At 55.8% G+C, this 23,686-nt stretch overlaps 1 protein-coding gene across 2 annotated transcripts in view; it reads right to left on the minus strand.

Annotated features, from left to right (window-relative positions):
- The window catches only part of KCNK9 (potassium two pore domain channel subfamily K member 9), a 104,460-nt gene extending 91,253 nt beyond the window's left edge, over window positions 1–13,207 (minus strand). For both annotated transcript variants that reach the window (XR_008504236.2, XM_054499254.1), the window contains exon 1: window positions 12,791–13,207. Coding sequence is in view for 1 of the 2 variants with exons in the window: in XM_054499254.1 (XP_054355229.1) it covers window positions 12,791–13,073 (283 nt within the window). In the remaining variant the exon portion in view is untranslated. The remainder of the gene's footprint in view (window positions 1–12,790) is intronic.
- Window positions 13,208–23,686: the final 10,479 nt, after the last annotated feature.

The raw sequence follows: 23,686 nt of genomic DNA on the forward strand, positions 1-23,686 counted from the left end.
CTGCAGACCAGTAGTGGGTAAAAGCTGCCCAGCTGAGCCTCAGACTGTGAACAGTAATAGATGGTGGTGGTTTTCAGCCGCTGTGTTTGTGGATGATTTGTTGCACATCATTCGCTAACTGATACAGGTGAAAAGACACCGTATGTAACAACATAGTTAGCACAGACTCTGAAGTCAGACTTCCCGGGCATAACTCCTTTCTGCCACTTATTAGCTACATGACCCTGGGAAAGTTGCTTAGTCTCTCTGATCTTCTAGGTCCTCATCTGTAAAACGGGAATACATGAAAATATCTATCTCATAGGATTGTTGCGAGGATGGAATTAATTGAGATAGTAACTATAAAAAAACAGAATCCCATGGGCATGCCATAAACAATAGCTCTTTGGTTGTGGTAAGAGAATTGAGGTCACACTTATCCTGGGGAGCTCTGGTCAGCAGAACTAAGACAAACAAATGAGGGTCATTTTGGCCTTTTATTTTAAAACTGATGCTACATCTGCCTTTCCCTATGAGTGAGGCAGTTAACTCGCTGTCACTGGAAGGTTCAGTGATGCTGCCATCCTGAGACGGTGGGACCAGATGACTTCTGAGTTCTTTTGATTGTCAGGTGATAATCACTGAGGCTGATCCTTCCTGTATCCAAGCTCTTAATTCCAGGCAGAGGGACAGTGTCTGGGACCGCACCCTGGACAGGCTGTGGGTGTAATGGAGACCACATCAAGCTTGAGGAGAGATTTGGGTTCAAGTCCTAAGCTCTACTTCATGACCTTGGGCAAGTCACCAGATCTCTCAGAGCCTCATCAGCATAACCGGGTAACCATTGGCCCTATTTCATAGTCTTGTTAATGGATGAAAGATGGTTGTGGATGGGAACCTGTCTTGTAAACTAGATTGCACCCAGGTCAAGCAATTATCCATAGTGACATCATTCCTGGCACACTGATGAAAAGGCATCCACCTCTGAAATTCTGTCTTCCACCAGCCCAGGGTGGGCTTATGTGGCAAGCATGCTACCACTGCCTGACCCATACCCATGTCAGACATGACTAATCAATCACACATGGCACCCTTCCCCACTGAGACTGCTTCGTGGTACAATGCTCCAGTGACCAGAGCCAGTCGGCTGGGTCAGACTGACAAGGCAAACTGTCCCCATCCCTGGAGCTGAAATGGGTCTACAGGCTCCCTTCCCCTCCCCCTCCTCATTTCATGTGTCCACAAGTGCCCTGCAGATCCCCCTGGACTGGCTGTGTCTGGGGTGAGCAAGGATTTCACTGTGGACACCAGCTTTCCAACTCCACATGAGCTTGTCCCAGCTGCCTTTCCAAGGCTACCTGAAAACCACTAGGAAAACATCCTGAAATAGTAAGAACATCAAAAACTTTTTCAACATTGCCGAGGGCTGCTGAAGTTGCAGTGAAGCCAGAAGGCCCACCCCTGCTTATACAGCTGTTGATGGGAACAACATAGTAACACAACTGAGTGCTGGTGCCCCCTGACCTGCTGATCCCACTACAGCCAGCAAATCCTTAAAGCAGGATCTCACAGAATCCACACACACAGAGATGTCCAACAAAGCATTATCTATAGTTAGCCTAAAGAAAGAAAAAATACATTAAATCATTATAAATAGAGGCATGGTTCAATAATTAAGTGTCCATTCATTCAGTGGATATATAGCCATTAAAATCATTTCCCTTCAGTCTGTGGAAACTCAAGGTAATGTGTGATGTAAACTTAAAGAGAAAAGGGGCTCTGAAATGCTATGCATATCGCCACAGACCCCGTGGGCACCTCCCAATACCTGATTCCACCCACTCCTCACCAGCCACACCCCAGCTTGCTTCGAGAAGCAGCATGCCCCATTTTCCAGGTTCCCTTGCAGCTAGAGTTGGTCATAAGACATAGTCCTGGCTGATGAGATATAAGTAGAAGCTGTTGGGTGGGTCATCCAGGAAGTTCTTTAGAAAGAAGCAGGCTCAGCTGGCGCATGCCTTTGACTTGTGTTCTTCCTCTTCTTCCTGCTGGGAGGGATGCTGGAGAGAATGCTGGCGGTGGAGCAGCTACCATGGAACCATGAGACACCAGCCAGAGGACAAAAGCCCAGCTAAGATGACTGAGCAGAAAGCTGGAAAGAACCTGATCTCTCAAGGCATTGTGGAGCCACCTGTGAGCCCGTCTGCCTGCCCCATGCTTCGCAACCAAGAAAGAGAAAACGGCTGTTTGCTCAAGTCCTTGTTACCTGGCTTTTCTGCTAGAGGCTCCTGAACACGATCCCTAAATAATCCACTCTGATGAAATGATAAAGTCAGCAAGCGCATTTGGGCAATGACAAGAAGGTGAACATTGAATGCTGAAGCCATTCTTGGATGTGATCATGGGGTCTCAGGAGAGTCGTGGGGAATTTCCTCCCTTTCACGAAACACTCTGCCGTTGCTTGCCAACTTTCCCTTTTCCATAGTATGAGAGCTATTTGGGGAATCAACACACACTGGCTTCCCCCTCACTAGTGTTTGGATACCTATGGCCTGAACATTGTCCCAAACAGACACCAGACCAATCTCCCCAACTGCCAGAGCTCCTCAGCACTTGGGTGCCAAAGAAGTTATCTCTGGGAAACTACACAGGGAGAGCCTCTCATCACGACCAGACTCACTGGGGAACGTTCTCCCACACCCCGTGGCATCCCTGGGCTGGGCCCTTCCCTGCGGCCCAGATAAGCTCAGCCTAGGTCCACCCGGCATCAGCAGCAATCAGCTCCCACCCACGTCCAACTGAATGCCCACGCCCTGGCACCCACGAGTGGCCTGGCACTGCCTGTTTCCAGACCACACAGGACCATGCACCCAAGCTGCCCTGACACAAAATGCTGCCTAGAGCTTCTGCTTCAAATGTGGAAACCAAGTGTCCACCCCACAGTTCTCAATACCACCCAGCTCACCCTGCCCACCTGAGCAGCTCACCCTGCTCACCTGAGAGGCTCACCTCAGGCCCACCTGAGAGATTCACCCCAACCTCACCTGAGTTTTCACCCCAGCCCCACCTGACAAGCTCATCCCAGATGTATGCCTGCCTTCCACACCCCTGACAAACACCACATGTGCGCTGTGTGCCTGTCAGCCGCAGGTAAAGGCCTCTCACCTTCCTGAGTGGGCTGCACCTCACATGTCTGACAGGGCCAGTGACAGCCAAAGTCCATTTCACAAGTAGGCATCTCTTCCTGCCAGATGCCCCGCAGACTCACAGAGGCCTGGCGCCAGCAGGTGGCCTTGGGGACCAAGATCACACATCTAAGCCTCAGGAGTGAGATGCTCCCCACTCAGCAGGACGGATCCCTAACCTGTCGTCTTCCATTAAAAGCAACAGCTTGAGTTCAAAAGGCTGCAGCCTGTCCTGCACCTACCCAGTGGTCCCAAGGCACAACCAAGCAGAAAGATGTCACCCCAAACTGCTCAGCTCTCAGCTGCTCCTGCTCTCAGGGAGCCAGGGGTACCAGCCAGTGTCCAGCCAGCCTTCCCTGAGCACCTGCTATGGGTCTGGCCAGGTGCAGGGGAGCCTGAGACCAGCAGCCCCTAGGGAATACTGATGTCTACTCAGAAGACTGAAGCACAGTGGGCTGGGGAGCAAAGAAACAAGTCCTTTGCTCAAGAGGATAAAGGACAATTGGGGAAAAGAGGAAGGCAGAGCCAGACTCAGGGCAGAAGGTGTGGGAACAGGGCCTGGGAGGGGCTGGAGGATGAAAAGGGCTGCGAGCTGAGGACCTGGGTCTGACTCTGCAGGGGATAGGGAACCTCTGGGGTCTGGGGCCGGGGGAAGATGACAGCCATGGGCTTTTAAAGGTCTCTGCAGTGGCAGAATGGAAGGTGGTGTCCCAGGAAGCCATAGTATCCTAACAGAACTGAGTTGGGGAAATCTTACTCCTTGAATGAGCCAGGGCTTGTTTTCCAGTCCATACCAATCCAACACAGAGACACCTTGAATGCAGCCTGTGTTCCCCAAAGCGCCCAGCTTGACACCATCCCAGCCCCCGTCCATTGGATGGTAGGAGCTTTTCCATCTCTGAGGAGCATTTCTCAGTCAGGGCAGCCTCAGGTGTCCCCTTGCTAAGATTGGGGCCATGAGTTAAGGATCAGGGGTTGGGCGGCAGCAGAAAGGGGGTGGTGGGGAAGTGGCAAGGGGAAGCTGAAAGTGAATTTGCCAAGAGTGGACAGAGCACAACCAGACCCGGGTGACTGTCCCCTAATGAGCATGCCCAAATGACCACCATCACAACAAAGCTGCCACTCACCAGCTGCCTCCTGGGTGGAGGAGGCGAGGAAACCTTTCACACACATTTCCTCCCATCCTTACAAGGACACAAATTCTGAGCTCTAAGTCCCCATTTCATAGATGAGGGAGCCCAGGCTTAAGGGGTGTGCCTGGGATTAGGCCTCCGGGATGGGGCATGAGCCAGATGTGAGCCACCCTGCAGAGCACTGGCATCCCAGGCCTGCCTGCTTCCCAGCTGTGTGCCTTCATAAGAGAGGCCACAGAGGAGCCCTTGAAATCCTGCCCAGGTGACAGGTGGCATCATGGCCCATTCATTGGATGGCTGGCCAGGGGTAGGGTAGGGACCTGCCCCCAACTCTCCAGATGCCTGGCCCAGCATCCCTCTTGTCACACCAACATTCCACCCATCACCTGCCACCCCAAACTCCAGCCCACCCTCTTCTACTCCAGCCCCCTCCCTCCACCCCATTGCCACCTACTGGTCCCTCCCAGGGCTCAAGTTGTGATAAGGCTGAGGATGGCTCAGGGCAGGTCCACCCCACTCACCTAGCACCACCTTCAAACAGCCACTCCCCGGCCAGGCTCTTCCATCACTCAGGGCCGGTTGACTCCAAGACCCCAGGCAAGGGCATGGTTGGTCTGAGGCCAGCAAACTGTGAGCTGGATGGACTTTCAGGCCCAGCGGCTGACACCTGCCCACAGTGTCCCGACAAGCCAGGCCAACACACTCACAGATGCGCCTGAATTTTCTCATCTTCCCTGTTATGAATTTTTCCATCAACCACCCCTTCCTTTCTTGGTCCCTAGCACATAAGTCTGCTTTGTGCTCAAGTATCAATGCCAGGGTTTGTATTTGGGAACATACCAATGCAAGACAGGGATACTTTTGCTTAGTAGCACAAAATGGAGGTAAATGTGCTCAAAACAAGTTAATGCAGGAAGGGGCTACCCAGAAAATCTAGTGTACCAACTGAGGACATTAACAGAAGTATATTGTATAGACAAGGGGAGGTGATGGTCAGCTCTCCCTGAATGCTCAGACTGGACTGGGAAAGCACATACAGGCTAAAATTGCTCAGAGGAGAGGAACTGGCTACAAAGGGCATTACTGGAAGAAACTCGGGAGCCCAGGGCTATCCCCAAATCCCTACAGGCTGTTACAGAACAGGAGGGAGGCCAAGCTCCACTCAGCCCTCCCTTTGGAGGATCATAAGCTACACTGTGAGTGCCCTGACCTAAAAAGGGAGAGCTTTCTACAGGTGGAGGTCCCCAGGTGGGGATGGGCAGGAAAAGAGACCCTCAAGACAAAAATCCCTTGAGGAATGGGACCTCAGGCTCCAGGCTCCTTCAGGCTGGCCATAGCAGGGTGCTCCACCTGGAGGTGGGAAGGACCCTCCTCCAATTCTCAGGCCCCAGAATTCCTCTGCCTGTGGGACTCTCTCAAGAATGCCCACTGCCTTTCCTTTATCAGCCCAGCCTACGTGGGCTGGTTGCCTCCTAGTTCCTGGGGCTCTGCTGAGAACAAGCATTGCATCTCTTTCTCCATGTTTCCCTCATCCTCTGGGAGGCTGGTGTACACACAGCCCAGAGCTGCTTGCTGCAGTCTGAGTCAGAGGGGCCAACCCTCTGGAGCCAGCTCCCTGGGCCACTGTAGCATGCCTTCCCCACTCCAGGCTCAACTTCGCATCTGTGAGCTGAAATCCCTCTCATCTTCAGGTCTAAGCCCCCCACGTTCCAGTTTCTAAATGTACATCTGCTGGTTCCTCCTCAGGTGACCACTATAGAGACAAGCAGCCCCTTGAAGAGAAGCCACCCCAATCCACATGCACACACCGCTCCTCACCAGATCAGAACCCCACAAGAGATAATCTCAACATTCATCTAAACACATCCACTACCACTTCATTATGTGTTACATAATGAGCTCTTTACCACTGGAGGCATTCAAGAGATGACTAGCGTGGGGGGTTCTGGGGTGCTGGTAATGTTTTGTCTCTTGTTCAGAGTGCTGGACATGATTTCCTTATGAGAATTCACTGAGCAATACATTTGTGAAATGTACACTTTTCTATAAGAACATTATACTTAAATAAAAATTCTTAAAAATCAGAAGTGATTGGGATTGGCTCACCATTTGCAGGAAGGAGATGGGGCTAGAACATCTTGGAGATCCTTCATGGAGGCCATTGAGGCATTAACACTGAGGCTCTAATCAGGGTACTGTGCCTGCTCACCACTGTGTGCCTCCCACCAGCACAGGGCTCCCACCCAGCACATGGAAAGACAGAGACAGAAATCCATCCAATAAGCAAGTGGGTTGAGGACCCACTGAGTACACAGAGGAGGGAGGGAAGGAGGGAGGGAAGAAGGAAGGGAGTACACAGAAGGATGGATGGGTGGATAAATGGATGGATGGATGGATAGGTGAGTGGGTGGGTGAATAGATGAGTGGGTGGATGGATGGATGGATGGATGAGGGGGTAAATCGATATAAATGGATAAGTGGGTTGGTGGGTGGATGGGTGGATGGATAGATGGATGAGTGGGTGGGTGGGTAGGTAGATGGGTAGATGGATGGATGGGTGGATGAATAGATGGATGGGTGAGTGGGTGGATGGATGGATAGATGGTGAATGAATTGATGGGTGGATGAATGGATGGGTGGATGGATGGATGAGTAGGTGAATGGATAGATGGATGAAGGAGTGGGTGGGTGGATGAATACATAGATGGATGGGTGGGTGGGTAGGTGGATGAATGGATGGATGGGTGGATGGATGGATGGTGGATAGGTAGATGGATGGGAGGGATGCATGGTGAATGAATGGATTGATGGATGGGTGGACAGGTGGGTGAACAGATGGATGGTGGATGGGTGGGTAGGTGGATGGATAAATAGTGGATGAATGGTGAATGAATGTATGGGTAGATGGGTGGGTAGACAGATGGATGGTGGATGGGTGGATGAGTGGGTAGATGGGTGTATGGATGGGTGAGTGGGTAGGTGGGTAGATGGGTGAATGGTGGATGGATGGATGGGAAGATGAGTGGTGGATGGGTGGGTGGATGAGTGGGTAGATGGGTATATGGATGGGTGAGTGGGTAGGTGGGTAGATGGGTGAATGGTGGATGGATGGATAGGAAGATGAGTGGTGGATGGGTGGGTGGATGGATGGATGGTGGGTGGATGAATGGTGAATGGGTGAGTAGATGGGTGAATGGATGGATGGATGGATGGATGGATGGGTGGGTGGATAAGTGGGTGGATGGGAGGATGGATGGGGATAGATAGATAGATGGATGTGTAGATGGGTGGATTGATGGGTGGCGGATGCATGGTGGATAGCTGGGTGGGTGGGTGGATGGATGTGTGAATAAGCAGGTGCATGGAGGACTGAGTACATTGTGAATGGAGAGATGGAGGTGTGAATAACCGCTGCATGGAGGAAGAGGTGTATACTGAGGCCTGTTTCACCTACCACTCTGACCTCATTGGACTCCACTGATGAAAGTGACCCAGGAAAGAGTAGGTGAAGGCAATGGGTATCTCCAACTCCTGGGTCTCACCTGATTCCCACCCCTCCTCAGAGCACCAGGCTGGGTGTCTCCGCATACCTAGGTGTCTCTTTGATGTACCCCAGAATCAGAAGAAACCCCACTTCTGCCCCATTTCTTTGCTGTGTCCATGACATCTACAAAGAGGCAGTGCTTCCTAGAGGGCCCAGGGCAAAGCGAGCCCAGGTCTGAGAAGGGTGTGGGGAAAAGGAGCTGCCCACAGGCATCTCCTGGATCCCCAGCAAGGCCAGCTACCCTGCTGGACAGTACCAAGGAGGCCCCACTCCTCTGGGCCCATCCCATGGCGCGCTGGCAGGCCCTTCATCTGGGTCTGCTGGGCAGTTTTACTGAAGGGTGGAGCTAAAGGGAGAAGGAAAAACGCCATGGACTACTCCACAAGCCCAGCCCTGGCCCCAGGGAAAACACCACAGTTGGAGCCTTCAGTAAGGAGATCCCAACTGCATCACAGAGTTCAAGGCCCTCTGCCTTGGTGTGTGTGGCCTTATCTGCATCAGTTTCCTCAACTGTAAAGTGGGGGAGGTAAGTGCATGCATGTGGAGGCTCCATGCTCCTCTGGCGCCAGCCCGTAGGGTCTGCTTGGTGCTGTATTCTGCAGCCCTTCCAAGAGGCCCACTCTGGCCCAGGAATTGTGCTGGCCCTGCAGGTGCACGGGAAAACACACACAGGTAGGGCCTGGAGCAGAAAACATAGTATTTATTAAAGAAAAAGGCTGAGACTGAGGCAGGCAGAGAGAGGAAAGGCTGGGAAGACTTCTTGGAGGACAAGCACCTGTAAGACAGGTTAAAAGAGCCAACCAAGGAACATACCCCCTGCATGTGCTAAGCAGGGTGGCAAGGAAGGGGTTCAGGCAGCCACTGGGATTAGCTGCCCCTGGACTGCACCCTGGACTGCAACCAACTGTTTGGGTTTCCAGCTCCCTCCTCCTCACTCAAGGCCAGGCCTTATCTTGTCATCTAGACTGTCCTCAGAGCCCCAGAGCCTTGGAGCAGCACAGACCAGGCAGGGCCAGGTGCTTTCCCAGAGTGTGAACCACGTACCAAAAACTGCACCAAGAGTGCCAGGAAAAAAAATGGAAAATGCTGTCTGTTTCACAAAAAGTCTGTTTAAGGTGCTGTTTATGAATGAGAAAAGGAAGCTATCCCAAGGCACTCTTTTCCAGCAGGTACAGGCCTGGGAGCAAGGCACCTCCAGGAGCCCCAAAGCTGTTTCTCAGAATGTACCCTGCCCCCAGCCAGTCAGCTCAATCCCCACAGCCACCACTCCTACCTTCAGCTGGGCCCCAAGGTTCTGGGGAAATACTGCCCCCGATGTACAGCTCCACTCCTGCAAACTGTAGCAAGAAAAGGAAAAACCCACCTCTCCTTCCCTACCCAAGCCCGATTTTAAATTGTCCTCTACACTCTGCAGATGAGATCTGATTTCTAAGCATGGTTTCTTCTTTTTTAATGACCCTGAAAGTGATAACAGCTCATGTGACAGATGTTAGATTGGAGAAAGAAGTGTCATGGAGACTCTAACTCTGTTAGATCGTGGGGAGAGGCTAAAGCGCCTACTGTAGGAAGGTCACATGTGTGTTCCGGGGTCCCTTACACACCATTTGGCCCCAAGCAGGCCAAATCCAAACAAAACTCCTCCACCCCTGTCCAGACCCTGGCCCAGCACTCCTGACTTCCACCACTTCCACCAACAGGTGGTGGGGCGGGGGTTGAGGGGCAGCTCAGACTGAATCCCTAATCAAAAGGAAACTACAGGGTACCTACGAGGATCTCCCATGCAAAGGTCTAGCACTTCACAAGTTTAGAACTAAACACAATCTCCGCAGAAATAGCTACAAGTGGCACAGACATCAAAGGAAGCAAATGGGGAGGAATGGAAACAGAGCCTGATAAATGATGTAACTGAATTTGCCCTTTGCAGGGCCCAGCTGGACTCCCGTTCTTCCCTGGTTATGACAATGGTCACCGTGCCCTGGGATCCCCAGAGAGCTGGGGCGAGACTCAGGGTATTATCCCTCCAAAGCCTTTTAGGAAGGCTCGGCCACAGATTCAACCCAAAGTGGTAATTACATACGTTTTAAAAATCCATTTCACAGAGCAAGCTAATAGCTGCATCTGAGAAGAAGCCTTCATTCGTGGCCGCCCAGCACCAGCGGCTCCTGTCCCAGCCTTGGAGACTTGGGCAAAAAGTTAAAGCACACTCAAGAAATAGCTCAAGGTTAGATTAAAAATCAAAACGCCCATGAAGATTAACCTGACTCATTAATATCACTGCCCAATAGGAGATAAATCCTTGGAGGGCAAGGCTTGGGGCCGGGTTTTGTTCTAGGCCTAGGAGCACCTTAATTTGCATTTATATTAAAAAAAGAAAAAAACAAACAGAATTAACTGGAAAGGTGCTTTGTTTCCTGTAAATTTGAACTCTTCTGCTAAACAGCTCCTTAGGGCAGAGAGCGGAGGAGGCTCCATCAGGCTTCGTCCAAGAGTGTGAATTCCGTTCCTACTAAGTGCCGGCCACGCTGTGCCTGGCAGCTGCAGCCCGCGGGATCTCACCTGGACCTTAAAAGTCAGCCTGTCAGGTAGTTATTGTGAGACATCTCTTCTACAGGTGGGGAAACTGAGGTCAGGAGTTGGGAAATGACCTCTTTATGGTCTTTACACTATGGCCGAATTCAGATTCCAAGCCAGGTCTGTGGGTTCCAAGTTGAACGCCTTTCCACAACAGGACAGCTGTGTTAGTGTTAGAGCTGTCTTTTATTCACATACACATACACACACACACGCACGCACACACACACACACACATTTTTTTCCCAACCTTTCTTTACAGAAAATCAGTGGAAAGCCCAAAGAAGGAAGCGAGGAAAATCAGCGAGTTCCTCAGATGGCCTCTGGTCCCTCATTCATACAAGTCCCACAGCCCCTGAGGCGAAGCCGACACCCTCCATTTAGCTACACTTCCCTTGACAGCTTCTCTTTGGAGTTTTAACCGTTACAGGCATACACCCAGAGCTACCAATCAGAATCAATCATGGAAACACACCTCAATAAGAACTTCATCAGTCTCAACAATGTATTTCTTAAGGGAAACTGGCACATTTCAGGGTTTGCTTTTAACACCAATCCTCTCCTCAATGTTGCAGCTCAACTCTCAGGATCAGCCAAGCATTTTATGTGCCTGTTTTACTACTGGAAGCCAGCATGCTAGCCAATTTCACCTGTCTTCCATCTTCAACCCTAAAGGCATGTTTAAGGGCATTGGGGCTTTCTCCTGTCCCCAGGGGTGGCCAGTTTCAGAGGCATATTTCTTACTCTCCAGCTTTCCAGCAAACAGGCCCCTGTCTCCCAGAATCACTGCCCTGTGCATCTGTGTGCCACTGCCACAGTTTAAAGCCAGAGATAATGGCAATGACTGGCCCTCTCAGAAGCTGGAAACACAGTGTGGGAAGGGAAGGAGTCATCTGCGTTTGGGGTGCTGGGCAAAGGGCGTGGGGCAAGCAAGAGCCAAGCTGATTATGTAGATAACAGAAGGACAATTTCCTTCACAAACAGAAAAACCTGCACCAATGAATTAAACATTTAAAACAAGATGACTCTCTAAAAAGTATTTTCAACCAAGAAGGAAAGACAGGCCGTCCTGTGCTGGTGCTTCCTGTTGCATATGGCACTGAGAAATCCTGTTTTTTCAGTATGCAGAGATTTCCAGACAAAGAAAAATATCAAGAGGGAAATTAGAGGAGGAGGTCCAGAGAAGCCAGACAGGAGGAGCTGGGAAGAAGGGAGGGGGGAAGGAGGTCCCGGCCCAGGGTGCAGGGGTGTGAAGCCCTGAGGGGTGCAGGAAACAGACCACCCCCACTAATACACTGGCTTTGGCAGGTCCAAGGAGGTGGCCCTAGAGAGGCAGCCTGCCTCACTGGGGCAAGTGAACCACAGAGACACCACCCTGCCTCCTGCCAAGCAGGGTATCCACAGCGTCCACCCGGATGAAGGGACCTGCCCCAGCTCCCACAGGTCTCCAAGTATAACGTCTGGGAGTCCTCCCAGCCCCCAGCCTTAGAGGGGACACTGCCCTCGGGACCGACCAGAGACCCTGCTCTGTGAATAGCGCCCTTGGCAGTGGGGCTGGCAGGCATCCCTGCAGTTTACAAGCTGGACCCTCTCTCGTGACTTGGGCTCAAGTTCCCTGGTTTCTGGGCAATGTCTAGACTGGCCTTTCCCACTGTCACAGCCTAGGGAGTCGGCAGGTTCTGCCCTGCCCCCACTCTCCACCTCTACTGAGAGCAATTGAGGGGCTGCCACCCCCACCGCAAGCACCAGAGAGCAAACTCTCTCCTCCCAGGGGCCTGGGAAGTCCAAGCTCCAGAACTGGAACTCAGGGGAAAAAAGGAGCCGGGCGGGGGGAAGAGAGATGAAATCTGAGCTCAGAGAAGCCTGGACGGGGCCCAGGGGCTACGGAGGGTCAGTGCCTCCCACTCCCCAGGCGCACTCCCCTGCCACCTGAGTCCCTCTAGGAGCCATGGGTGCCAGGCCAGCCCTCTCCAACTCCCAGAGAGGTAGTAAGTGTAAGGCTCAGAGCCCCGCGCAGCCCAGCCCGCGCCGGGGTGGTGGGTGGGTGGGTGTCTGCTATGGGATTATTCTTAGCGCTCCACTCTCTTCGCAAAAGTGGCGCCTCCGCCCTCCCGGCTCAGGCACACTCGCTCGGGGCTCGCACGCCCGGCCCAGACACCAGCGCGGTGGAGAGCACCGGGTGGGGTCCCCGAAGGGTGAGGCTCGGAGGCGCCGCGGAGGTGGGGGCTCCCTAGAGAGGAGGGGGCGCTGCGGGAAGGCCCCCAAGGGAGGCTGCGTTTAACCCTCGACGCCCTGCACCCAGCCCGGCGCCGCGCGCTCAGCCGCCTCCCCGGACTCCTCCCGGGGCGCGGGAGCCCGGCGGCGCGCCCAGCCCTTACCTATGGTGGTAATGACCGTGATCGCAAAGTAGAAGGAGCCGGCGAATTTCCACTGGACGCCGGCGCGGTGCGGTTCCGACTGCAGGATCACCAGCTCCAGCTGCCGGTAGTCCTCGCTGCTGATGTTGTACTTCCCCTTGATCCGGATCTCCTCGGCTTTGAGTTTCTCCTCCTCGCGCATCTCGTGGTCCGACTCGAGGGCGTCGAACACGGCGGCGCCCACCAGCAGGTAGGTGAAGGTGCAGACGATGAGGGACAGAGTCCGCACGTTCTGCCTCTTCATGGCCGCCAGCAAGGAGCCGGCGCGGGGGGCATGTCCCGCAGGCTCACAGCCGCGCGCGTCCCACTGCAGCGCCCGGCGGCCGCCGCCGCCGCCTCCTCCTCCGCCGCCGCCGCCGCCGCCTCCAAGTTGTAAGCGGCGGCGGCAGCAGCAGCAGCAGCAGCGGGGAGGCGGGGGGCGGGGAGGCTGGGGGGGGCCCCCTCCTCTGGGGCCGCCACAGCCACCGCCACCGCGAGGCGGCTGGCGGGGCAGGGGCGGCACGGGCCCGGGCTCAGCCGAGAAGGCGGACAGGCACAGGAGGCTGCTCGAGCGCCGGGGCCAGGCGTCCGGGAACCCCGACACCCTGCGCCAGACCCGGCCGAAGCAGCCCGCCCCACTGCGCAGGGCCATGCAGGGCGGCCCCGCTGGGTACCGCGCGGGCCTCGCTGCCCTCCGCACCCCGCCCCCCGCTCCCGCGGGAAAAGCAGGGACGGGAACCGGAGCCAGAAAGCGGCCCGAGGGCGGCCGCGGGGCCCGGTACCCCTGCGGGTCCAGCTCGCGGGTGGCGGTGCCCAGCAAGGAGTCTGCAGGTCCGCGCGCCCCGCAGGACCTGCTTCCCCTTTTACCCCTCCTCGCCCCCTCTCGGTGGTGGGGAGGAAAAGTTTGCGAAGTGGCGGTGTCTCTAGAGTCCCCTGCAAGCGGGGAGGGGGCCGAGCAGGTGCAGCGGGAGGGGCAGCCCGCTCCCCAAACGTCCATGCGCCCAGCGCCCACCCGGGCGCGCGGGTGCGCAGTGGGGTCCCCGCCGGGCGTCGGCCGGTGCGCGAAGTTTGCTCGGCTCAACCCCCAAGGCGCGGGAGCGGGGCGCGGCCCCAGGACGGCAGGGACCGCGATGGAGCGGCTTCGGGGGCGGCCGGGGGATGGCGCGATGGCGGTCGGCCAGCCCGCTCCTCCGGGGGCGGCGGGCGCGGCGGCGGCGGCGGGAGGGGTCCCGCGGGCCTCGCGGAGCAGCGGGGCGGACGCGGGCGCATGAGCCGCGCGGGGGTCGGGGCCCTCCGGCGTCCGGGCGTCCCGGGAGGCGGCCGCCGCGCTGGTCTGCCCCGGGCGCTACGTGCGTGCGCGCCGTTGGGAGCCCGAATGTGTGTGTGCGCGTGTGTATGTGCGTGTGTGTGTGTGTGTGTGTGCGCGCTTGGCAGCCCCGCTCCGGCGGGAGGGCCTCGGGGAGCGGGGGCCGGGCTACGCCGAGGCCGGGCCTCCCTCCCTCCCTCCCTCCCGCAGCCTCCAGGGCGCGCCACCTCCCGCCTGGTCCCCAGCCAGCTGGCGAGGCTGCTGTGGCAGCTCCCGCTGCAGACCCAGCGCGGCGCAGGGCGCACGCGGAGGGAGCCCGGGAGGGGCGGCCTGAGCCGCCAGGAAGGGGGCGGGGGCGGAGCCGCCGGCGGGTTTTGGCGGGGGATGGGAGGATAAACGAGGCTTCTTGGGTCCTTCTAGCCCCGCTCCCCAAGAGCGCAAGCAGCCCTGGCGGGTGGAGAGTTTGAGGGACTCGGGGTTGGGGGAGGAAAACGGGATTCAGCCCGATATGGCAGGCTGACAGCTTCAGGCAGATCGGGCAGAGAGTGGGGAGCAGAAGGGGAGGGGGCCATCGGCACACAGGAGCGCGGCGGCAGCGGTTCACGAAGTCTTCCCCACCCCCCACCCCCCACCTAGCCACCCGGCGCGGGAGCGTGTCATTGGCCAGGGACATGGCCTCGTGGAGTGGTGGGGTCCCGAGGGCTGCCTCGGCCCCCTCGCCTCCCAGCGGCACAGCCCACTTGGGCCAGCACCTGCAGACCTGAGTCGTTTCCCTGGAGAGAGCTAAGGACAGCATGGGCCGCCACTTTTGGAGTCAGGACAGCGGGGAAAGACAACGCAATCCCCCGACCCAGTAACCTCTCTGTTGTTTTACTGAAGAAATAAATAAATAAATAAATAAATAAATATAAATATAAAATCACTCTTTGGTTCCCCACAGCTGGGCGCAAGGTGCGCCGTGGATGCAGCCCTGAACCACGCGGTAGCCCCCTCGAGACCACCTGGGGTAGGAACACGAGGCTCGGGCTGGGGCGCACCTATTCCCTGCTTCCAGATGAGCCCTCTCCAGGCTTTATCTCCTTCCCATTTCGGCCTCCTTTGCCTCCTCCACCTCCCCGCCCTCTCCCTTTAGGCTATCGAGGGGCTATTCCTTGACCATCGGCTTCCAGAATCCCGCCTGGAGCCCTGGAGCTCCAAAAGGACAGACCCAAGCCTCAGAGACCCCTGGTCTCCTCTTCCTCTCCTGACCCCAGCCAAAGAAGGGATGGAGATGGGCAAGAGTCGCCTGGCGGCAGGCTAGCAGCTGGCCAAGGGGTGGCTGGGGAATCAGCTAGCTAACCCTCGGGCAGCTCGCGGGCTCCAGGAGACCAGTCCCTTCTGTGGGTCGCCCCCTGGAGCGGTGCTCGGGCTCCCTGGCCTCAAGGACCCCGGGGCCAGCGGGTCTGGGACCCCAGTGCTTCACCGAGGCCTCCCAGCTGGGACGCTCTGCACCCCACTTTCAGGGCTCGCGAGTGCCCACCAGGGAAGGGGAGCCCGCGCTGTGGGCTACGTCTGAGCCGTCAGGTCCTCGCTGGGTCTGCGGGCGCCCTGGGGCGAGGGAGCAGGGAGCCCCACCCCGAGCAGGCACTCTCCCCAGATTCATTTTGGAAACCAAGGCCCCCGCGCTCGGCAAGTGAGCCTGGCTGCCGGGTGAGTCACCGCGAGCGGGCGACAAGGATTCCCAGCAGCTGGTAATTAATTGCGCCGTGGCTCAGCCCACGACGGAACCCCAGTCAGGCCTCCCGCCGCCCTGGCAGCGTCGCCACCCCTGAGTCACAGCCGTCGGGCCTCCGCGCGGTCCGGAAGCCGCCTGCCCGCCTCGGCGCCACCAGGGGGCACTGGACTCCGACCCACGGGGCGGCGGCGCAGCCGGCCTCGCTGCGGGGAAGTCCAGGCTGTCCCCGCGGCAGCGCGGGCGGGGGAGGGGCGCGCCGGCAGACGCCGCGCTCTGCAGAGCCACTTCTATTTGGTTTACGGAACTCCATTTGCATACAGCCTTTCAGGAAAGCGCAACCGCTCTGTGCGTACTGGAAGGACCTCTGAGATGAATTACTCCAAACCCCTTGTTTTACAGATGGGAAAACTTCCAGCAAGACAGGATCACGTGCCCAGGATCCCACAGTGATTCCGATTTGGAGCCAGCCCTGGAAGCCTCTCCGTGGTTTCTGTCTAGCGCTCCTTCGAGGACCCCCGTTGCTTTCTGGCCCCAAGCTTAGAGTGCCTTGAGTGACCACCTACCAGCCCCCAGACCCTGGTTCTTCCTCTCTTCCACCCGTGGGAATAGACCCGTGGACTCAGGACCTCCCAGGCAGTATCCGAGCCGTGGAAGCAGAGGGTTCCTCGTCCGCCCGTCCACACCCCACATGTGCCACTTTCCAAGGTGCTGGACCTGCGGATGGAATGGGAGCTCCTGGGAGCAAAGCCTGGGGCTCAATCAAGCATCCTCCCTACATCCCCAGCATCCATCCCGGATGGTGTGTGCCACACAGCAGCCCAGAGAGTCCGGCTGGGGGCAGTGCCTCTGGGTGCCTGCCTGCCTCGCAGCCCCCGTGGGTCTGGGTGTGCCAACTGTAGCCCCACCTCGAGAAGCATGTGGAACTGAGGTGTGGCCAATCAGAGTCCAGAATTCCCCAGGGCCACAGTGATTGGCTGGATTTGGACGTGTGACGGCCCACCTTAACCAATCAGAGCCCTCCTCTGGGTAGGGCTGTCAGCAGATAGGTCACCTGAGGAGGAAGGCGGGTCCTTCCTGACTCTTTGAGAACCCAACACAGGCATGTGGCACACACGCGAGCCACCCAACTGGGGTGAGCAAGTGCATTCTCTTGTGGGCTTAAGCCACAGTCAGTTGGTCCCAAGCCTGTCCGGTGCTCCTGGTGCCCATGCGCTGTGTTCACAGCCTGTCTGCGCCCTCCAGCAGCCCCAACATGGGCCTCCCTTGGACCTCAGTTTCTGTAAAAACAGATGTACCTTATTAGCTAATAAAGAACATCATGGTTTTATAACTCTATCTGCTGGCTGCCTACTTGTTTGCTTCGTTCTTTACACACAGTGGGTGTGCCTGCAGCCCCTGTTCTTACCCAGAGAGGCCCAGCAGTTTATCCTGGTCCCACAGTAAGTAAGGGAGGACCAATTCCCAGGCCAGTACTTCTTCCACATCACCGCAGTGTGTCTGGGCCAGGGTGGGCTGTCTGCTGCTCCACAACATCCTGATTCCTTGGGTATGTTCAACGCTTTGTCACATTAATGCCCACATCTTTGAAAATAGGCAGGGGTGCACACTCATCATACCCATTTTACAGATGGGGAAGGCTAGAGAGGGGAGTGGGGCCATGGATGGGCTCACTGATCCTGGCGTACAGCCTGCCCTTCCCTCCACCTCTGCCCGGGGCAGACATCGCTTATTGATCTCGGCACTGTCTTTGGCTGGGATCTATTACAGCCAGAGAATCTTGAACACAGGGGTGCACATAAGGCCATTCCTGGACTTAATACTGACCTATTTCCTTTCAAGGAAGGTGAGGCACCAAGGAGTCCAGTGGCCCCAAATCACAGAGAGAGTCTGTGATGAGTCTCCCCTTCCTCGGTGGCCTCCCTGCCAGAAGTAGATATTCCTCTCCGCTCTTAGCTGATTTCTCAAGGCCAGTGACATTTGCACAGTTGATGGCACAGTTGATAACTTTAGACCTCCAGCAGTGTCAGATTCCGGAGAAAAGCACTCCCAAGACCGGCAGCCATGCTCATCCAGGGGTTCCCAGCCTCGTCTTCAGGATGTGAACAAGTGTGTTCTGTGGTTACACAGTTTGAGAAACACTGGGTTAAACGGGGGCAAGTGCAAGACTTCTCAGAGCCTTTGTTCTGCTAACAGACATGGTGACCCCTAGATGGGAGTGCTGTGAGGAGTGTTTCCCACACTCATTCAGCTGCAGCATCAGGTCCTGAGGACTGTGCTTTGGGGAATTGCTGGCCAGCCCAGATACCTTTACCGGGAGGCAAGAGGTCTTGGTTCCGCTTCTGGCTCTGCATAGACAAGCCCTGCACCAGTTCTGGTCCTTCAGCCACCTCACTGTCCCTGCTGCCTGCAACTGAACCTCCCCTTCTCTTCTCCACCTGCCACCAGGGCCACCTTCTTCACAGGCTGACTCTTGCACATCCATGGTGAAAACTATCCAGCAGCCTCTGGGTCAAGTCTAAGCTCAGCCTGGCATTCCCATCATGATAGCTGGCCTCCATGACCTCTCTCACCAAGCCCCTCCTCCTCATCTTTTAGGATTCAGCTCTGGCGGTGTCTCCTCCAGAAGTTTCCCTGCCCCTGCAGGCTGGACTAGACCCCTGTGTCCCTGCATATACTCCTGGCAGAATACTTCTACCACAATGACTTATTTGGGGGACTGCCACTCTCCCCCAACAGACTGTCAGCTCCTTGAAGGCAGGGGCCACATCTGACCCAACCCGGCCACAAAGGGCCTGCCACACAGTAGGTGCACAATGAATGTTTGATGAGAATGAAAGAACAGGGTTTGGTTCAATCACCAGTCATCACTCCTTGTGAGACCTCTCACAGGAAGGCAGAAGAAGTAGATGCAGGAGAGCCAGGGAACACAAGGCTGTGCATATGGCAGAGATGGCCCAGGCCATGACTGAGAGAGTGCCCCCAAGGCGTAGGCCTTGGCTCTAATGTCTGTGGGTGTCCAATATAGCGAGGAGGGAGGAAAAGGAACAAGACAGACAGAGGTGGAAGAGAAATAATAAAGCAGAGAAAGAGGCTCAAATGGTGGAAAGAGAGGGGAATGAGGCTATAGAGAGGAGTGGGGCCATGGGTGGGCTCACTGATCCTGGCATACAGCCTGCCCTTCCCTCCACATCTGTCCAGAGCAGACATTGCTAATCGATCCCAGCACTGTCTCCAGCTGGGGTCTATTACAGCCTGAGAATCTTGAACACAGGGGTACACATAAGGCCATTCCTGGACTCAGCACTGACCTGTTTCCTTTCAAGGCCCCAGCTGAGAAGGCAAAGAAGATTTTAAACCCAGTGTGAGAGAAGAGAGGAACCAGGAGGGAGTGGCAATGACGGTGTATGTGGCACGGAGAAAGGAGGCCCGTGTGTGCTGATCCAAGTGAGTGCACATGTCTCAATCACCTGCTGGATGTGGAGCCTGAGCCGGCACGTTCCCTGCTCTAGCTTGAGTCCCCAGGATAACTCTGTTGAGACTGTCACTATCATTCCCACTGGCCAGTGACAAAGCCAAGGCTCTCTGGGCTTACGACAGTTGCTGTGGGAGGAGTCCTTTGAAAGGCACTGCCTCTGCAGGGCCAGGAGTTGGGGAAAGTGGTGTCCTTCTTCAACAGGCACAGGCCACAAGGACTTGGGCCACTGTGGCAGCCAGAAGATTGAGATGGAAGACGGAGAGGTGACCCAGGCCCTGGTACACAGTAGGTGCTCAGAACTTGTTTCATTGGCTCCCTGATTAATCCAAAAATGGCAAGAAGAGTCCCCAGGACTCAGTTAGTGATAAGGTGAGTGCCAGGAGGAAGGGAGGCAGGAACCTGGCTCAGAATTTCTGAGAGACAAGGGGCAGAGCCAGCGGTGGAAGAGGGGAACCGAGGCCAGGCTGGCTGAGCTCAGGTGACCTTTAAGTTATTAGACCTCCAGCTGCCCAGGAAGTGAGTGGGTGACTTGGGGACATGAGCCCAAACTGGATGGGGTCTCTCCCTTAGATGCCAAGCCCTGGTGGTCTTCCTGGGCATTTTCAAGCTTGAAGCTTCTTGGTGTGCCATGGGGTGTCCTTGTGGCCATGTGGGCAAAGGCGCTGGCATGGCTGATGCCCACACTGCACAGGAGCAGGATGGGAGGTGGAATCGGGCCCAGAGTGGGGTGGATCTGCCCCAGAGCTAGGGGGCTTTTAAGAGCAGGAATTTCATTTTAATAGATGATGAGCAGATCATTCTTAGACTCAAGATCACATAGCAAAGGAGGGAAAAGCCAGGCCAAGCCCCCCTCCCTCAAGGCCCTCTCTGCTTAAGCCAAGGACGCCCCCGTACCATGCATTTGCCCTTGCTTTATTAGAGGAAATCTGATTAGTGGATATCAAGCTTCTTAATGCGGCCTGAACCACTGCCCATCTCCACGCCTGACCCATAAATAGCTGCATTGCATTCCCCACGGAGCACAAGTGGCTGCCAGGATCAATCGGACAATCTGCAGAGGCTCCTCTGGCCAACACATCCCAAGAGGGGCTGCAGCAGGTATGAAACCTACGTCCGCCATGAGGATCTTATTAACCGAGGTGAGGCAGGGTTGATACTCCAGGGATACCCCGCTGTTCCCAAGCAAGAGGGGTGGGGGGGTGTGGGAGGACAGTGTGTGTCTCTGCCCACAGGCTCTCACTGCGATCCAGGGCTGGGCTAAGGAGCTGGGCCTGTAGGGCAGCAGGGAACACATCTCTGTCCCCAGCTCCCTCTCTGGATGCCCTGGGCACAAAGCAGAGGCTGCCAGGCATTTGTTGCTCTGATTAATAAAATGGATGTGGAGACAGCATGGTGACTGGTGGCTAGGGAATGGCATTGGCCACCTTTCCCTCAGTCACCTACCCCCACCCAATGCCCAGAATAATCAGACATGCATAGTAAGGGGACATTTGTTGGACCCAGCTCTCCTGTCTTCTTAAAAATAAAGATAAAAATTAAAATGCACTCTTAAAAACAAAGATCACAGCTTGTTGAGAACTCACTAGCTGTAAGACCAGGAAAGCCACCCAGTCAGGTCTCCTTGTCTTGCACTTGAAGATGAGATGGGATTCGCTTGCAGGGCTGCTGAGGTTGAGCCGGAACACCTGTAAAGTGTCAGCACAGGTGAAGAGCCAAAGTGAAGCCTGGACCCCGGGTCTGAGGACTCTCCCTACATCGCACGAGCCTGTGCCTGAAGCACACGCCCAGCATCTTGGTCTGTGGGATGAGCGCGGCTTCCCAGTCAGGCCCGGTTCCAAACTCGATGTGGTTGCTTGTGCCCTGTGTGACCTTGGGTAATTGAGGGACCCTTTCTGTGCCTCTTTCCTTGTTGGTGAAACAAGGAGAAAGAGCCGGTCCCCTCTGGGGTGAAGTCATGATATGAGGTTGCACGGCTCTGGCAGAGGCCTGGGTGCCCACTGTGCACTCAGCCAATGTTGATTCTCTTCCGAGTGTAGAGGGCATGCTGCCCTCCTCTCTCCACCTAACTGCCCGCCAGCCAGGGAGCGGTGCCAGCCGCCACACGCTGACGGTGGAGACGCTACTACACAGCCAGCTCCCTCCCTGTGGGAGCTAACTTTAGCCCAGTCACATGGAGCATTAGTTGTGCCTGTGCCGAGAGTTTACAGATCCCTGTGGAAGGTGTTTAAATATTTTTCCTTTTCAGAAGCCTGGTTCTCGCCTCTGCCATTTTCACCTTTGTGTGGCAGAAGGTATTTTTGCAAACGCAGCCGAGGTGGCAGCAACTTCGCAGTGTGGTGCGGCGTCCCTGCACACGCCGCTGCTATTTCAGGGACGCACAGGTGTATCATTTGTATCATTACAGGCGCTGTCAACTCCCAGAGAAAGGGAAGAGAGGACTGGGTGCTTCCAGAGGCCCCCAAAGGCCCCCTCAGGCACTGGCGCTGCCCCAGGAGGCCTTCCTGGACCCCAAGCTGTTCTGAGCCATGGCCTTAAGAGCTCTCCACTGCAAATGCATCTGCCCTCAGCACTTGTCACTGTCCCCTGGAGCTTCCTAAGGACAGGGCCTGTGTCCAATCCATCTGTGTCCCCGGCATCCAGCACAGCGCCCAGCACAGGGCCGGATAACATTTACCAGACTGAATTACCTCCTGGTGGCCTCTGGAAGTACACCGGCTTCAGAGAGCCTTCTCTGCCTCTGAGCTGCTCTCTGCTCCCTTCACTTGCTGGCAATATGAGGTTGATGGGAGATGGCAGGTTTGGGAAATAGAGGCCCATGGGATCATGTGGGGGCCACAGGAGCCCCGATCAGCTCAGGCTGGGGGGTCCCAGCAGGCTTCCCGGTAGAGGGTACTTCAGTCTGGCATTTGTCCCCAGGCAGGGAAATGGGTGAATTCCCGGCTCACACAATTGCTGTGAGCATTGAGCCAACACAGGTGACGCCTCTAGGATGTGCCTGGCTCACAGCAGGGGCTCATCCAGGTTTAAGTCCCTTCCCATAGGGCAAGAAGGCAGGTTGTCAATTAGGCATCTTCCTCATTTGACAAATGAGACTCTGGCACAGAGAAGTCTAGGAACTTGCCCAAGGTCATGGAAATAACTGTCTGTATGAGAGGACACCACGCACCTTCTGGGTCCCCAGAACCCAGGCCCAGGCCGTCCTGAGTTCCCCAGGGAGTCTGATGCAGCTCAGCAACCCAGTTCTTCCCACTGGTATATACAAGGGGTACTGGGGACCAGGCAGCAAAACCTGCAAGGTCCCTTCTCGCATGGAGCAGATATGCTAATGGCACAGATGGGCAACGAGCCAGTTAACCAGCAGGATAAGCTGCAAGGATGATTGCAGGGAGATGATCAAACAGAAGGCAATGATTAGGAGGCAGTGTGTGGTGTAGGGGGAGACCTTTGGGATGCACCAGTCAGGGAAGAGTCCCCATGGAGATGGTATTTGATCTGAGGCCTGAATGACATTTGTGGACCCAGAGGGAAGGCATCCGGACAGAGGGAACAGCGAATGCAAAGGCCCTGAGGGCGGAAGAGCTTGGCCTGTTCATGGAAGAGCAAGGTGGCTGACATGGCTAGGGTGTGGGCAGCCGGGAAAAGTGGCACAAGACAAGATCAGAGGTCAGCTCTCCTTGGCCCCAAAGAGGACAGGAGGCAGGTCTAGAGTGCAATGGTTCCTGAAGGCACAGGCAGGTCTGGACTTCCCTTGCGCATTCACAGAAATGCACTCTGTGCTTTGTGTAGAGGAGAGAGCTGAGGTATGGAACACCTTGTTGGATGGGTGTGGGATTTCAGCACCCACATCCCTGCTGGCCTCTGGGGGGCAGGGACCTGGGACCTAGGGAGCTCTCTGATAGTATTTCTGATTCTGGAGGGAAAAAGACCCCCAAGAAATGGGTGGCCAGTTCAAGCCATCGTGACACCATCACTGATGACTGTAAACATGTGCAGGTTATGGTGTGCATGGCTCAGGTTCAGCCGGGCCGCAGCTGAGCCTCCCTTGCCACCCTGGCCACCTCCACAGTGTCAAGGTCCGCTCACAGGGACCAGAGGCTGCTGGGGTGAGTTTGGTGAAATTCCCACACCTTCTTCTAACACCAGCTGGCTCCCAGTGCCTTGGAACAGGCCTGGCAGACACAAGGTGATCTTATAGCACCAGGAAGTGTCCCCATTTCTCCAGATCTCTCCCATCACCACTCCAATAACTGAAATCTCTTTAATGGTGGCAGGTTGAGTCATGGACCCTTTTTAAAAAAATCATGTTCCTTTTTTTTTTTTTTTTTTTTTTTTCAGATGGAGTTTCACTCCTGTCGCCCAGGCTGGAGTGCAATGGCACAATCT

This window comes from Pongo pygmaeus, chromosome 7 (genome assembly GCF_028885625.2).
Source record: "Pongo pygmaeus isolate AG05252 chromosome 7, NHGRI_mPonPyg2-v2.0_pri, whole genome shotgun sequence".
Taxonomy (NCBI): Eukaryota; Metazoa; Chordata; class Mammalia; order Primates; family Hominidae; genus Pongo; species Pongo pygmaeus.